The sequence below is a fragment of the Gopherus flavomarginatus genome, chromosome 4 (assembly GCF_025201925.1).
Source record: "Gopherus flavomarginatus isolate rGopFla2 chromosome 4, rGopFla2.mat.asm, whole genome shotgun sequence".
Lineage (NCBI taxonomy): Eukaryota > Metazoa > Chordata > Testudines > Testudinidae > Gopherus > Gopherus flavomarginatus.
This window is the reverse complement of record NC_066620.1, coordinates 76,026,396-76,044,264: the sequence shown is the minus strand read 5'-3', so window position 1 is coordinate 76,044,264 and position 17,869 is coordinate 76,026,396. Positions and strand designations below refer to the sequence as shown.

The window sequence follows — 17,869 nt, the reverse complement described above, 5'->3', positions numbered from 1 at the left end:
TGCTGCTCTCTTCATCTCTCCACCCGTTCATTTAGGCTTTGATGTACAACTGAGCCAACTCTCCTTTCCAAGATAATGGACATTTGTATTACTTGAGCTGGAAGAGGCTGACCTCTCCCTACTGGGTCTCTCTGGGTTACAAATGGGGGAAAAAGTACTATAAAGTGTTCTGTCTTAGCCAAGTTCTCTGGCTGCCCTGATTCCTCAGTCAGGAAGCTGACATCCACAGGGGTCTGCAACACTTTTAATTCCTTCTCTAGGTTACTTTTTTGTTCCTTACATCCAGACTGGGAATTTTCTAGCTGCTGCTCCAACAAAGTTTTATTTTTTAAGACTGCTGGTTATTTCAGTTCTTCCTAGGAAACCTCCAAATGTTGCTTTAATTACTTTTGAAACGTCTCCAGCTCTTCCTTTAAGTCTTCTTAGTTCCTTCTGGGACATCTCCAGCTTTTGTTTTCATTTCTTTTGGCCAGCATTAAATCCCAGTTTGCTATTGATTTGTTTTGCTTTCTGGGAGCACCTTCATTATCTGTTCCTATGGCGGTCACCAGGAATACCAGCTCACAATTTCTCTCTTTGAAAGCTCTCTCCTGCAACTAACACCAGTGTTGCCCCATTGGCATGAGCAATTAGCCAATACTCAGGGCCTTGCCAGGTTATTTCCATTAGGATGAGAAACTGATGATATGAGCTGGGTGATATTTTTCAGTGTAACCTTGTTTATTTACAGAAGTTTATACAAATTCCTGTATTCCTGAACACAATAGAAATAAACAACTTCAGGCAGTTTCATGGCTCAAAATTCTCCAAATCTGCCACTTCATCAACTGTTGTGCCCTAGAAGCACTGTCCATCTGCTTGCTCTCAGGGTCATATTCACAATTGCTTCTCCAGGCTTTCTCCTGGCTTTGTGCCCCTAGCACATAAACCAATATCCTAACCCCTGTGTTTGCAATCCGGGAAGCCCTTCAGTCTATGCAGCTTAGCTCTGACCAGCCATGTGCTTTGAACATTGTTTGTAGCTGTCTTTACTACATAAAGGGACTTAAATGCTCTTATTTTGGCACACCTGTTGACTTTAACTTGGTCTGTCATTGTCTTTGGAACAAAGGCTTACCTGGTGGCAGCCTCTAGCACCTTTCATAACAACAGGGTAGATCTTCTAGGACATCTTTTCATTTGTTAATATGATGTTTTTGATCAGAGGTCCTTACAAGTATCTGGTATTCTGCAGATCTCATAGCTTGACCATGGACAGTCCAGTCAATATCTCTCACCATAGGACCCTAGTATGACTGGATATGTGCACCAGTTCAAGGGTTCTTCCACTCCTCAGTCTCAGACAACGTAGCTTATAATTTGTAGGAGTTTTTCCTCGACTTCTATGAGTTATTAATTCACAGACATTTAGATTAAAAGAATCATGTCACTCTACGTTTAACATTGTCCACTACCACTATTCACATGAAGCAAAGTTCTGGAGGGAAATCTTCTAATTTTCATGCGTACAGTGGTAAGGGGAAATTATTTCAAGAATAGAAGGGAGGAAGGGGCTGTTTTTGTGGCGTTTGATCATGAGTAGTTTTATGAAGCCTCATCTCTCAGCCAGCATTTTGCATAGTTCAGAGCCCTCACCGCTACCGTCTTCAATTTGGGGTTACCCAGGATCAGGATAACAGAGTGCCCAGAAGGATAAGCAGCCGCTACCAATACACAGAACCATGAGAAATAGAGACTGCCGTGGGCAAATATGTTTAATAAAAATAGCACTGTTGCCACAAAATATGAAATGTAGAAGAAAATGAAAGCAATCAGACCTTTAATTACACTGACATGAGCATCAGTAATGGTGTCCCTGGAGATGTTTGTGTTTTTCTCCATCCTCTTGGTGTGTCTCCACAGAGAAGTGATTAACAGTACTGCAGAAACAAGAAATATAAAGAAAGGAAAGGAATATCCAAGCATGTGCAAAATAGAATGACCAGAAGATGAATTAACATTATGGCTACATTCCACTCTGGTGTTTCCTGACAGATTATTCGTTGAATTGCCTATGTTCTTTCTATCTATGACATTGACTGAAAGGAGACAGGTGACCAAGGAGACCGGGAAGGAGCTCATGAGTAGCCGTGGCACTAGCCCTGATATTCTCCGCTTCAGCCAGAGGAAGAAAGGTTGGCTGAAGTTGGCGATCTTCATGCAGTAGAAGACACTGAGCCACGTAGCAAACCAGAGGCTGAGAGTATTTAGATACATGCAAAAAATATAGAGGTTTCTCCATATGGCACACGCTCCATTCATCACTGGAGATAATACAAAGAAGATATTGTAAATGAACATTGTCCACTGTAGGAAAAATCTGGAGATGCCCAGGCTAGTCAAGATCATGTCACAACTGGTCAGTTTTCTGCTTCTGATCCACTCAGTACAATGTACAACGATTATCAATCCGTTTGCTATAATCCCTATAATGGACTCAATTCCTAAAATGATCAAACTAATAATAATTACAGGAAGCATGGTTCTGCCTGTGGTCACTAATGCTTGTCCAGCTTCTGAAGCTCTTCACTGAAGTGCCAGGCTTTTGGTAACTTATCGGGGCCTGTGCTGTCCTGCCTTTGTATCACAGCTGAAAGTGAGATAGGAGATGTTTTCAGCTATTGAACTTGGAAGACTCACCTGTGTTTGTTGGGATGCAAATCTCAGAAAGATTCTATTACATTTGGGATGATCTATTCCTTTCTCCTGTCTTTTATTTGTATATCTACTTCCTCATTGCTGTGCAGTGACTGTCTGTGACCAGCTTCGCAAACTTTTTTCTATTTATTTTCTTTCTTGATTTTTATAATTATTATTATTGATTTTAATTATTGCTCCTTCATTTTCAGATTGGACTACTGCTATTCATTCTATCTGAGGCAGCACAAGATACCAGTCATAAGTTGCTCCTATTACACAATACAGCCATGGATCTCTTTCTGTGGGTTTTAGTCATGGGAAATTTTATGGAGTCTCCTCTGTCACCCTGCACTTGGCATGGTTTAGAGCCCTCATTGCTGCTTTCTTCACCTTGGGATTGCCTCAAATCAGGATAACAGAGTGCCCAGAGGGATAAGCAGCCATTATCACTCCACAGAACCTGATGAAGTAAAGGCTGCCATCAGCAAATGTTTTTGATAAAAAAAAAATAGACCTTGTGACACAAAATAAACAATGTAAAATAAAAGGAAAGAGCTCAGAGTTGTAACAGCACTGTCGTGAGCCTCACTGCTGACCTCCCTGGAGCTGCTTGCATTTTTTTCCATCCTCTTGATATGTTTGCACAGAGAAGTGACTAACAATTGTATGGATGAATTAAAAAAATATAATGAAGTGTATATATGTTCCAAGCATGGATGAAATAATGAGGCAAACGGAGGAAGTATCCTTATATCTACATTCCACTGTGGTAAGTTTCCTGGTAGTCTTTACTGAGCTGTGTAAATACTGGCTATATACACACCCTGCTGAAGGGACAGAGTGAGCAAGGAGACCAGCAAGGAGACAGGCCCAGCAACATCAATTCTGGGCCCGCAGGCCAGGGCCGTCCCTAGGGTGTGCGGGACCTGGAGCAGAAGTGACAAATCAATCACTTCTGGGACTGACCTGTCACTTCTGGGACCGACCGCATTGACCAATCGCGTCGGCCCGCAGGGCCCCAAACCAAAACACAGGATTCGGAGCCCCTGGGCAATTGCCCCTTCCCACCCCCCATCAGCAGGCCTGCAAGAAGACCATGAGTAGCTGTGTCAGTAGCCCTGATAGTCTCATCTTCAGCCAGAAGAAGAGGGGTCAGCTGAAGTTGGAAATCTACGTGCAGTAAAAGACACTGAGCCAGGTGGCAAGCCAGAGACTGGCAGTAGTTAGATACATCCAAACGGTGCCTTCAGATTTTTTTCACCTCTTCAGTCTTGGTCCTGCTGTAACCTGTTGTTGTACTCCCCGTTTTGAGATTCCTAGCCTGTTATTTCCATCTTAGCTTCTCTTTAGCTTTCTGACTAATTTGTTCCTGAAATCCTTCAATTTTATTTCATGTCTCCAGCCAATGACAAGACAAGGAGGTATTGAAAATAATTACACCTTCCATTTGTTGTTTTAACTCCTTGTTTTGCTACTTTTTATCTCTTTCCTCCAATTTTCTATCTGCCAGCAAGGAGCTATTTTTGTGCAGCCTGGCTTTTTAGGACTAAAAGGGTTAATATTTACTAACAAAACCATAAAGATGGCTCTCCATAATTCACACTCTGCACTCACCATTTGATGTAATGTAAAGGGGAAACAATTGATCAATACTGCACAATGTAGGAAAAAACTGAAGATGCCCAAGCTAGTCAAGATCATGTCACACAAAGTTAATTTTCTGTTTTTGAGCCGCTCAATGCAGGACACACCTATTATCAATCCATTTGTTACAAACGATACAATGAGTTCAGTTGCTGAAATAATCAAAAAAGATCATCAAGTGTAGGAAATATGTCTGAATCCACCATCTCCTAACTCTGCCCACTCTGTGAAGCTTCAAGAGCAAAATGTCTCACTGTAATGCTGAGGTGCTGATATCTAAATGGGGCACAACCTTTTCTCCTGCCTGTGTATCACAGCTGAAAAGAATTAGTGATATTTTTAGCTGTTGATCATGTTAGGCCCAGCTGCCATGGGATGCAAATCTCAGAAAGATTCCATTACAGTAATGATAACCTACTGTTTCTTATTTATATTATATGGGGATGTGCCAATGTCACTAGCCACTTTGCTGTGAACTTGCTGCTTGTGATCATGTTCAGTTTGGTTTTTTTAATTTCTCCTTTTCCAGCTTTGAAAAAATAATTATTTTAATTATTGCACTTTTGTTTTCACTCTGGACTGCTGCAGTTCATGCTGTTTCAAGCAGCCATTTAAATCTAATCGGATTGCAGCAATGGCTCAACACAGAGTACATGACTGCCACAGGCCTTTGCCCAGCTGAGTCAGAATTTGCTCCACAGCACACACTATTGGTCAAAAGGTTCACATCAGTTTTATTATTTAGAGATTTAAATTGTACATGCCTAGTCTCCGCTTATTGGTCTGATTAATGAATATTTATTTTATGGGTGATCCTCGGACACCTCGTTGAGGATGAGAGCATTATTGTGCCAGATGCTATAAACTTACAAGAAGAGACATGCCCTAGTGCAAAGATCCTACACTCTAGGATGACCCATTTATAAAAGGTTGAGAGAATGAAGCAATCAAATATATATGGTCCCTGTAGGGGAAGGGTGTCAAACATACCTCCATGATAGATATATTTAGACATAACCAGGTTATGCAGCAGCTAAGCTTCCATTTTGAAAAAAGTAAGTTTCTTGCTTACATGGCTTCAGAAAGAACTTTCCAAACATGAACTGGGTGTAAACTGAGGTCATGATGTCTCTCGGGGTCTGCAAGACAGCCTGAAGCAATGGCTCAGACATATGGACTCCCCCTACCCTCTATTCATCTCATTGGAGTGTCAGCTCTGAACACAAATGATGGCATGTCAATGTCAACATCAACTATCCCAATGTGGATCATTTTAGTGGATGGAACAGGAATAGGGGTGGGAGTGAAGCCCTTGGTGGTAGGAATTGGTAGTTGTTGCAGGGAAGGAAATGCAGAGAGAACAACAGTGGACATGCGCAAAGACGGAGAAGGGAAGATGGAGAAAGAAGAGGAACAAAGGGCAAAAGTAATGGTGGCCTAAATGGGGGCATGTTGTCACACAGGGATATTGAATCTGACAATGAACTGCTCAATAAATAACAAATACAAGTTCACTTACTACACAAACAGCATTCTCTCCATTTTTCTCTATACAAACATCCCCCTGAACTCAGCGAGAGATCCTCTGTGGATTGAGGGGTCTGTGAAGTTCTGAATCGATATCCTGGCCACACATCATTATCAAACATGGAATCCATCCCTCTCTTCCAAACGAGTTCGACACACTTGCTTTAGGGCCTTGTGTTTTTAAAAGTCTCATTGTAGAACTTGAGATTAGTGGGACTTCCAGTATTGGAGTCCAGTATTGGAGATGACAGAGAAGGACATTCTGGTAAATCTTTAACTAAGACAAGCCAGAGGGTTTCACAGAGCTTGGTTAGGGATGGCATTTTTGGGGCTTAACTCAATTCTCACTTTAATGTTCTTCTAAAGGGCTTCTCTCTTATTAAGCTATTTGTACATATTTCTGGTGAGCCTAATTTTCAGAGGCAGCCTCTGTATTTTTGCTGGTCCAATCCATAACACTTGCCTAATTACCTAATTTGTGGGCACAACCCATAGATTTATGGGAAGCTAATCAACTAAGTGCTTAGAAAACACCTGGAGTTTATCACAGGAGCAAAACAGTGCCCAGGACAGAGCCTGTTTTGAGGGGCCCCCTTTACATGTCAGGGCCAATATCTACAAATAGGGCAGCATTTTTGTATCCATCAGTTGCACATCATCTGTACACAACAAACAATCCAGATGAATTCTAGTATTAGGAAACAGCTAAACATATACCATAATACACAGCCTTTCATTTAGGCATAGGTTGTTAGACTATTCTTTGATAGATTCTCTTCCTGCCCTCTCATTTCTGCCTACCTCAATACCCTTCCCACTGTTCTGGAGCACTTGAAGAGGGAAACTGATGGCCATTTCTCCCTGGCAAGAAATCTCATAAATGGAGCTGCACAGAAATTGGCAGCTGTTTCGCCATCCCTTTATCTTGTCACCTACAGCAGTGAGTGCTCTGTGGGAATAAGAGCAGAGCTGAACGCCAGCTGGTGCACAGCTGTCAGCTGTAACTGCTGTCCTTCGGACAATTTTCCTTCTCAGAAGAAGAAATAGTCAGCTTCAGAACTGCAGCCTGTGGGGGATGGACAAAGACTAAGACGACCCAGGAAAATATTCCCCATCCCACCAGCCCCCATTTCAGAGGGGAAACATCCAGTGCCATGAGCTCCCTCTCCCAATGCTATGGTTAGCAAAAGAAATCCCCCTCCCCAGCCTTTTGGGGGTTTCACTGGATACATCTCACATCTCACACAGTCCCCAGTCATCACAGGAATAGGGCCACCAAGAAAAGAAAGGACCTGGAACCAGGAAAGAGTTGGAGAGGTGGGAGATGGGCAGATTGAAGGGAAGATATTCGGGTAATACGAGGAAAAGACAGAGGAAAGGAAGGACAAATGATTTACAAAGATGGGAGAGGCTTGACTAGGGGAAAGTAGATTGTAGTTACATAAAATTACCAAATGGAAAAACATTGAAGGGAAAAATGTATGTAACACCAACAGATCCTGGTTGTCGGGATTGAACCTGGGATCTCGGGAACTTAGTGCATGCGCCTCTACTGTATGAGCTAAATGCCACACAGCCCTTAGCTAAGGTTGTAGCAGACTCATTTATCTCTCTGTAAGTGGTCTTGGTGCCACCAGATGGGACAGAGCACCACACCCAGGAGGTGTGTGGGTTACATGTACAAACTGACAAGAGACAGAATTATAACTGGAAGAAGTGTCTTCAATAGAAAAGAAGATGTGAAAATCATACTTGAAGGAAAAAAATTAAAAGTATTAATAATAGAAGAGTTAGATTAAGGGATACAGACACACTGAAACAGAGGAAACCAAAGGGAAAAACGCTAAAATGGTGAGAAGACAAGGAACAGGGAAAACGAAGAACTAAAAAAAAATCTAGTGGGAAATATTGAATAAAATTCATACCTAGCTTAAATTGGAGCTATGCCATTGAAGTCAAAGAAATGTACAAGTTATCTTTACATTTCTTTACACTAGAGAAAGTTTGACCACAAAATTTGACCAATAAAAATGCACAACTATTTGCTTTTATGTATCAGGGCTATAAATTAGGGTCCTCAAATTATTAAAAATATTAATCACAATTAATCACACTGTTAAACAATAATAGCATACCGTTTATTTAAATATTTTTGGATGTTTTCTACATTTTCAAATATATTATTTAAATTATAACACAGAATACCAAGTGTAAAGTGCTCACTTTATATTTATTTTTATTAAAAATATTTGCACTGTAAAAACCTAAAGAAATAGGATTTTTCAATTCACCTGATACAAGTACTGTAATGCAATCTCTTTATCGTGAAAGCTGAAATTACAAATGTAGAATTATGTACAGAAAAAACTGCATTCAAAAATAAAACAATGTAAAACTTTAGAGCCTACAAGTCCACTCAGTCCTATTTCTTGTTCTACTAGTCCAGTGGTCCCTAACGTGGTGCCCGTGGGTGCCATGGCGCCCACTGGGGCATTTATGTGCGCCCGCCTAGTGCCCAGCAGGGAAGAGAAGCCGCAGCCCCGCACCTGCCGGGGACAGAGAACTCTGGGGCTGCAGGCACCAGTGTTCTCTGTCCCTGGCAGGCACGGGGCTGCAGCTTCTCTCTGGCTTCCTCAGGGTTGCAGGCGCAGTTCTCTGTCGCTGGCAGGAGTGGGGCCACGGCTTCTCTGAGCCAGAGAGAAGCTGTGGCCTTGCCCCTGCTGGGGACAGAGAACTCTGGGGCTGCAGGCTGTGGGCACCAGTGTTCTTGGTCCCCGGCAGGTGAAGGGCCGTGGCTTAAGCCAGAGAGAAACTGTGGCCCCCCGCCTGCCAGGGACAGAGAACTCCGGGGCTGCAGGCTTCATTCTATGTTAAAGTAAGAATAACAAATATATTTGGACCAGCAGTTGAACAATGTTTTACTTTTTAAAAATAAATAAGATGAAACTTATGATATTTATTTTGTAAAACCCCCTTAATTTTTCTTACAGGTAGATAAAAAAAGAGGAAATTCACATGGTAAAGTGAAAGAGTAATTGCTGAATAATTTAATTAATACCTTTTACATGTAAAATTACCCTTTTTATCTTATGGATTCATATATTATGTAATATTAAATATGATGTTTTTCATATTATTTAATGTACAAATACAAAATAAGCCTTGAAAAATTGTTGGTGTCCACCACACTTCTGAAAACATGAATGTGCTATGCTACTGGCCACAAAAAGGTTGGGGACCACTGAGCTAGTCACTCGCACTCAGAGAAACAAGTTTATTTACATTTGCAGGAGATAATGCTGCCCACTTCTTGTTCACAATGTCACCTGACAGGTGTTCACATAGCACTGTGGTAGCCAGTGTCACAAGATATTTATATGCCAGATGTGCTAAAGATTCATATGTCTCTTTATCTTCAACCACCATTCCAGAGGGCATACATCCATGCTAATGACGGGTTCTGCTCGATAACAATCCAAAGCAGAGTGGACTGACCCATGTTCATTTTCATCGTCTGAGTCAGATGCCACCAGCAGAAGGCTGGTTTTATTTTTTGTGGTTCAGATTCTGTAGTTTCCGCATCGGAGTGTTACTCTTTGAAGACTTCTGAAAGTATGCTCCACACTTCATTCCTCTCAGATTTTGGAAGGCACTTCAACTTCTTAACCCTGGGTTGAACACTGTAGATATTTTTAGAAATCTCACATTGGTACCTTCTTTGCATTTTTTTAAATCTGCAATGAAAGTGTTCTTAAAATGAACATGTGCTGAGTCATCATCTGAGGCTACTGTAATATGAAATATATGACAGAATGTGGGTAAAATAGAGCCAGAAACATACAATTCTCCCCCAAGGAGTTCAGTCACAAATTTAATTAACACATTTTTTTAACAAGCGTTATCAGCATGGAAGCATGTTCTCTGGAATGGTGGCCGAAGCATGAAGGGTCATATGAATTTTTATTACAACTGGCACGTAAATACCTTGCAATGCTGGCTACAAAAGTCCCATGCAAATATCTGTTCTCACTTTATGGTGACATTTTAACTAAGAAGCAGGCAGCATTATCTCCTGTAAAGACTTGTTTGTCTTAGCGATTGGCTGAACTAGAAGTAGGACTGAGTGGACATGTAGGATCTAAAGTTTTGCATTGTTTTGTTTTTGAGTGCAGCTATGTAACAAAAAAAGTCTGCATTTGTAAGTTGCACGTTTCACGATAGAGATTGCACTACAGTACTTGTATGAGGTGAATTGAAAAATACAGTTTCTTTTATTACTTTTACAGTGCAAATATTTGTAATAAAATAATATAAAGTGATCACTCTACACTTTGTATTCTGTATTGTAATTGAAATCAATATATTTGAAAATGTAGAAAAACATCCAAAATATTTAATAAATTTCAATTGGTATTCTATTGTTTAACAGTGCAATTAAAATTGTGATTAAGTTTTATGAGTTAATCACGTGAGTTAACTGTGATTAATCGACAGCCCTAATATAAATTTGACATAGGAGGAGTGACTGAGAGACCTTTTTTTAATAGATGGAGTCTAATATTCCCATACTTGTATGGGGGGAGGATAGCTGCCTTTATCCTTTAGGGTAAGAGCCATTAATTTGCATGAATACATATTTTATACATTGCTGCAATAGTAATGTTGGATTGTTTTTTGATTTGTTATGTGTCTGTCAGGGTTCCTTCCCCACTCTGATCTCTAAGGTACAGATGTGGGGACTGCATGAAAGCCCCCTAAGCTTATTTCTACCAGCTTAGGTTAAAACCTGGTACGCTGCCACCACCAAGTGATTTAACAAGAAACAGGGAAAGGACCACTTGGTGTTCCTCTTCCCCCAAAATATCCCCCCAACCTTTACACCCCCTTTCATGGGGAGGCTTGAGAGTAATATCCTAACCAATTGGTTACAAAGTGATCAAAGACCCAAACCCCGGGGTCTTTGGACAATGGAAAAATCAGTCAGGTTCTTAAAAGAAGGCTTTTATTAAAAAGAAAAGGTAAAAATCATCTCTGTAAAATCAAGATGGAAAATAACTTTACAGGGTAATCAGATTCAAAGAATCTTAGTTTCAAAGTTACAGCAAAACAGGGATACCTCCCTCTAGCAAAGGGAACATTCACAAGTTGAGAAAAACAAAGATAAACTAACACGCCTTGTCTGGCTATTATTTACAAGTTTCAAATATGAGAGACTTGTTCAGGAAGATTTGGAGAGCATGGATTGATGTCTGGTCCCTCTTAGTCCCAGGAGCAAACACCCACCAAAACAAAGAGCACAAACAAAAGCCTTCCCCTCCTCCCCCCAGGATTTGAAAGTATCTTGTCCCCTTATTGGTCCTTTGGGTCAGGTGTCAGCCAGGTACTTGAGCTTCTTAACCCTTTACAGGTAAAAGGATTTTGGTATCTCTGGCCAGAAGGGATTTTATAGTATTGTACACAGGAGGGTTGTTACGCTTCCCTTTCTAGTTATGACAGTGTCTTTTCCTCACTTCTGTTATGGAATATATGAACACTTTGGAATCCTATAGGTTTGATGGAACTAGCCCCCATTTTATGCTCTACTTCTAATCTAGGGCCACGTCTACACTATAAAGTTTGGGTAATACAATTTATATTCAAGTAAAGCCACTGCAGTTAGCATATCACTTGTGCACATGCATACTTGTTTGCTTGTGTCGGCCCTGTGCATACTCGCCAGGAGCGCTTGTGTTGCTGTACCACTGTGCAACTCACTGTCACCTAGCACAGAGCTTTTCAGGCACTTTTCACACTGTGTTGTGGGATAGAAATGAGTTACACAGGATGACAGGGAGAAAGGGGTCAAGTTCCGATCATGCAATTTTTCCATCCCATAATGCCACCTATGTTGCATAATTTTTGCTCCTTCTTTTAAAAAAAAGTCCCACGTGGCACTTTTAGTGCCTGCCATCTCTGATAGAAACACGGAGCCCACAGAGCCCTGTGCTACTGAATTTGTCACAAACGTTGCAAATACAGGATGCATGATCTGCCGGTATTTGCAGAGCCTCAGGGAGAACTGCAACAACAGGGGACATGATGAGTTCTTCAAGCACAGATTGCTCAGGGACATAAGGAAAACCAGTTCAAGGTTGTTGATGACATTCACGCAGTAGCTGCAGATGGTGAAGCATTGCTTCTGGGTCTGAGAAACCAACACTGATTGATAGGCTCACCTCATAATGCAAGTTGGGGATGACGAGCAGTGACTGCAGAACTTTTGGATATGCAAGGCCACGTTCATGGATCTGTGTGCAGAGTTCACCCCAGCCCTCCAGGGCAGAGATGCCGGAATGAAAGCTGCATCAACAGCTGAGAAGTGAATGGTGATCACACTGTGGAAGCTTGCATTGATTGCTACTGCTCAGTGGGAAACAGTTTGGGAGTTGGCAAATTCACCGTGAGGGCCATTTTCATGCAAGTGTGTAGGGCCATTAATCATCTCGTGCTACACAGGCCTGTGACTTTTGGCAATGTGCAGGACATACTGGATGGCTTTGCAGCAATAGGGTTCCTGAAATGTGGTAGGGCAATAAACAGTACCCATAGCCCTATTTTGGCACCAGTCCACTTTACCACAGAGTACATCAATAGAAATGGCTACTCATCTCTGGCTAGGCAGGCACTGGTGGTGGATCACTGAGGACACTTCACTGACATCAGTGTGGTCTGGCCAGAGAGGTTACTTGACGCTTCAAGAACACAGGATTGTTCAGAAAGTTATTTATTTATTTTATAAGATTGGATCTCAGCATGAAAAATATTCCAACAGTTATAGCTGCCTATTATGTCCTGCAGAATACCTGTGAGGTAAAAGTGGAGAAACTGCCACCAGGGTAGAGATGCAGTGGCTGTTTGCTGACTTTGAACAGCCAGACACAAAGACCATTACAAGAATCAATGAGACGCTGTGTGGCTGAGGGAGACTTTAAAGAGCCCTAAATTGCTGTGATATGGTGGATTGTGCTCCGGCTGACCCTGAAATTTTAGGAACTGTTAGGAATTATGTAGTGCTTTGTTTACATTTATGACTATTATACTGTGTCTTTTACTGAACCTATGAATTATGTGGTTCTTGCTGCACATTTGTAATTATTATACTGTGTGTTTCACTGAACCTATGAATTCTGTGCTCTTGTACAATTACAAGTACTGGGTGATTAGAATAGCACCAGCCAATCCACAGTATATATTGTGAAGTAATCAAAATAAGTTATTTTTTTAAAATATAAATTTATTGTGTAACAAAAGCCGTGCAAAGAACCCCAATGTGCAATTGAAAAAACATAACACAAATTTCTAACATAAATTAATGGAACTGAACTTTAATGTTAGAAAGGCAGCAAACATTCCTGCCCATTTTGGCTCCACATACACCAGCCCTGGCTCTCACAGATCAGTGTATATGAAACTGTGGTTGCCCTTACTGTCCCCCGGCACAGGCGCAGCAGGTTTGTATAATTTTTGGTTGTACCCAGAACCGGTCCAGGTCCCTCACACACACCTCCAAGACACACCTGCCTTCTAAGCCGATATATATTTTTTAAAATAACGTAAAAAGTTTGGAGTTGGCAAATCCACAGTGAGGGCCATTTTTATGCAAGTGTGAGTGTGTAGGGCCATTAATCATCTCCTGCCACACATATCTGGGAAACAGTAAGCATTTAACAGTTTCTCTATATTGCACAATGTGGGCGGTGGGGAGGAATGAGGTCTCTGGCATGGGGATGAGGGTTTGGGGTGTGGGAGGGGGCTCAGGGCTAGGCCAGAGGGTTGGGATGAAGGGGTGAGGACTGCAGGGTAGGGCTGGGGAAGAGGGGTTCATGGTGCAGGAGGGGGCTCAGGGTTGTGATGAGGGCTCTGGGGTGGGGCTGGGCTGGGGATGAGGAGTTTGGAGTGTAGGTAGGCTGCACCGGGGCTGAGGCCAGAGAGGAAGCCACAGTCTCCCCAGCCCTCTCCCCCCACAGCAGCAGCGAGCTCCTGGCACTGTCACTGCATGTGCTTCTAGGGGTCAGGGCCCTCTCAGGTCCAGGAAGCCCCTTCGCCTCCTTTATGGTGGGTGCCAGTGGGGAAGGGGGCTGCCATCACATGTGACCTCCTCCCCTGCTGCAGCCTGCTGCCCCTCACTGTAGCCTCATGGGGGATGGGGCTGCCCCTTGCCCAGTGTGAGGCAGGAGTGGTGGCTGCGGGTGGGGATGGATCACATGGTCGAACACTCACCCAAGACCCAGCAGCTGCTCAGGTGAGGTCCAGACTCCGTCTCCCGGAAGCCCCTTGGGCGTCGCCTCCTGGTGGGTGCCGGGAGGGCTGCCAATCGTGTGTGCACCTCCTCCCTTCTGCAGGTGCAGCAGCCACCTCAGCCTGCCCCCGGTGCCACTCTTGTGCTCTAGACAGCAGCGGCAGGCGGCAGCAGCGAGGGAGCACAGTGCGGAGTGGCAGAGCAGCCTCCCATTTGAGGCAGGGACACTCCAGGGCCAGGGAAGGTGCACGGGGGCAACAGGTAGGGGCCGGGGGAAGCATTATGGGGCAGCAGGCAGGGCCAGGGGAGAGACCCAGCTCCGAACATTGGTGGAGTTAGGCCCCCTTGTTTGCATGAGTATAGGGCAATAGCACCGAGTACTGGCACTATTTTCAACAGCCAGTGGGAGTAACTGCTAAGAGTAACAAAGGCACAGACAGCACAGCTGCAGCTAGTGTCCCAAAGTTGCCTGGACCTTTATGCCTCTTGCCTGTTGGCTGCAATGATGCCTGCCAAAGTCATTGCAGAGTGGTATGGGAAAGTGTCTTACCACACAGGAAGAAATAAGGCAGCCAGCTCTAGAAACCTTCAGGAGTCAGTGTACCTCCATGATGGTTTCATCAAGATCTCTCAGGAGGATTTAAGGGACATCCCTGTGTACACAACCAAACTGATCCACTTGCACCCCGATCCAAAAACTTACAGGGGAATGAAAAGCAGGTAACTCTATATCTGGTTATTGTACCACTACCTCTTCTTGTATGAGTAAAATGATAAATCGATACCTGTGTCCTGCTAACTATGTGTTGGGCACCATCTTTACATTTAAAAATTGTAAGAAAAAATGCATGTACACACTTACCCAAGGCTCCTTCCTTTCATCAGGCTCATCTGTGCTCGACTGGACTGTGGTGGAGTCTCAAACAGGTCCTGGCTCATTGCATAGCTGGACCTTTCCCGCCCCCGCACGCACCCTCCACCACATGTTCTCAGTAGGGGGTTGTGGCTCAGGCTCCTTGGAAGTAGCTATGGTGGTCTGCGGGGGGCTGATGGGTTCTCTGCCAAGTATGGCATGCTGCTTATTGTAAAAGCAGCAGGTCTGTGGCTCAGCACCAGATTAGTTGTCAACCTCACTGGCCCTGCGATATGCCTGCCACAGTTCCTTTGTTTTCTTGCGGCACTGCTACTGGTCCCTGTTATATCCTTTTTCTTGCATCTCTGGTGCAATCTTTTCATAGATGCCACATTTCTACGACAGGTCTGAAGCTGTGCTGGCACAGCCTCATCTCACTGCAAGCCCAGGAGATCCAACATCTCCTGTCTACTCCAGGCAGGAGCATGTCTAGAGCACGAAGTTGGCATGGTCAGTTGGGCAGCTGCTCACAACAAGGGACAACTGCTAGGTGTGCTCACCAACCTGGGAAATAAGGAAAAGACATTTCAAAAATATGTAGGGGTCTTGAAGGGTAGGGAAAAGGGGGTGTAGCTCCTGGTCTCCATGACTCTGGGGCAGAGGAGTTCACAACTGTGGCAAGGCGTTCAATGTTGGTCACTGAGGGACAGCTGCTGGAGAACTGTTAAAGTCGACACTGGTCATGCTGTGTCTACACTCACTGTGTTGATCTCAGTACATTGACCATAGTTCACTGTCCTGGGGATGGTTTTACCCATGTCGCCATTTTGGAGCGCTTACATCAGCCAGAGACAAATTTGAGTGTAGACACATAAACAAATAGGTCAGAAGAAGTCAACTTGTGTGGACCTACTTTGTAGTGTAGACCAGGCCTAAGTGTAAAGGGCAGCTCTGACTAAAGAAGCCCAGAGATATATGAACTACCAAAACGTTTGTACCCTTTTTACTTTAAATCAGCTCTTTAAAATCTCCTCAATGTCAGTGCATTCGTGGCAAAATATAAATAATTAGCAGACCGGTGCCTCTCCCTACAGCACTCACCTCATGGGGCCTGGTATGACAAATATCACCAGCTGAGGACTCACCTGTTTGCTCAATCAGCACTGCCTTCCAGATAAAGTGTGTTTCAGATAAAATGGGGGAAATGTTCTTCCACTTGTTGATGGCACATGGACCCAGCTGCAGTCATTGGGAGGCAAATCAGTACTGGATTCCATTACAGACTCTCCATTTCACATTCACAACTTTGCATCTCCAGATGGATTTTTGTTTACAGTAAATGACAGGAAACAAATCACTTGTTAGGAATGCACTGATTTTTTAGGTTTCAGAGTAGCAGCTGTGTTAGTCTGTATCCGCAAAAAGAACAGGAGTACTTGCGGCACCTTAGAGACTAACACATTTATTTCAGCTTATGCCACAGGTACTTTTGTTCTTTTTACTGATTTTTTAATTATTATTAATTTGCACACAAAGGGTTCAGTTGTGACTCTTCAGTGTTGCTGGGGGAGGAAGTGCAGCCACTTTGTTTGCAGTAGCTGGAGGCATTATGGATATAAGCCTAATAGACAAGATCTCTCGATGATCCCACTCTAAAGTACTCTTCTGTATTGATTCCTTTGGACTTTTTTCCAGGGTTAGCTAAGGTAGCTGCAGGTCATTGGCTAAAAACAAAAGTGAACGAGAGTGTGTGTGCAAGTCTCTAGCAACAGAAATGATTCTTTGGCTCAGCTGCTAGCGGTGTGGCTCCAAATCTAGGCATTAAAGAGCAAGTGATGCTAGTTTCCAAGTGTGTGAGATCCCTGCACTGGGAGTGTTCCACCCACATCTGAGTAGCAACTCATTCTAAGCACTAGTGAAGACTTGTCAAAATAGCTTCACTTCAAAGAGTTAATCTGTTTTAAAAGATCAGGTTGCCCAGACTGTCATACGACATAGTCAAATCTCAGTAACTATTACAGGTAATAGTGTCTCAACTCTTACAGAGGTCTACACAGACATACAGTTGGCTTCCTGTACCTGGTTCCACATTGCTCTCCTCTGCTGAGGCACTATGAGACAGCTGCCCAAAACAAACTGCAACATACATGGTTAGCTAGGGGGGCAAGTGTGGATGCCCAAACATGGGTGCGATAACAGAAATACCAATGTATGGACACACATTGAACCATGGCACTTGTAAACTGGTTAAGATGACTCTGCCTCTAATCTAAGTATAACATCACAGCTAAACACTGTAGTATGTACAGGATGTTTTTTCACACTCCAAAAACAGACCCAGGGTTGGATCATCAGTAGGTGTAATTTGGCACTTGTCCACTGAAGTCACAGTGCAGGCATGGCCAACCTGTGGCTCTGGAGCTACATGTGGCTCTTCAGAAGTTAGCATACATCTCCTTGTATAGACACCAACTCCGGAGTTGGAGCTATTTGTGCCATCTTTCCAATGTGCCAGGAAGTGCTCACTGTTCAACCCGACTCTGCCCCCACTCCACCCCTTCCCATGAATCTGTCATGCCCTCGCTCCTCCCCATCCCCCACAGAGCCTCCTGCACACCACAAAACAGCTGATCAGGAGGTGTGGGGAGGGAGGGAGAGTCGCTGATCGGCAGGGCTGCCAGTGGGTGGGAGGTGCTGGGAGCTGATATGGGGCAGCTGACATATTACTGTGGCTCTTTGGCAATGTACATTGGTAAATGCTGGCTCCTTCTCAGGCTCAGATTGGCCAGTGCTACAATGATTTAAGCCCACCAACTATCTAACCCCAAGCACTATCACAGAGCAATACAGCAGACTGGCAAAGGCCCAGAAGTCTCTCTCAACCTAGC

At 43.5% G+C, this 17,869-nt stretch overlaps 1 protein-coding gene across 1 annotated transcript; it reads right to left on the bottom strand.

The window, feature by feature from the left end:
• Positions 1-1,584: 1,584 nt before the first annotated feature.
• Positions 1,585-2,520, bottom strand: LOC127050058 (taste receptor type 2 member 1-like). The gene has a single exon (XM_050951593.1). The coding sequence runs from the start codon at positions 2,518-2,520 to the stop codon at positions 1,585-1,587; it is 936 nt and encodes a 311-aa protein (XP_050807550.1).
• Between the last annotated feature and the right edge of the window lie 15,349 nt (positions 2,521-17,869).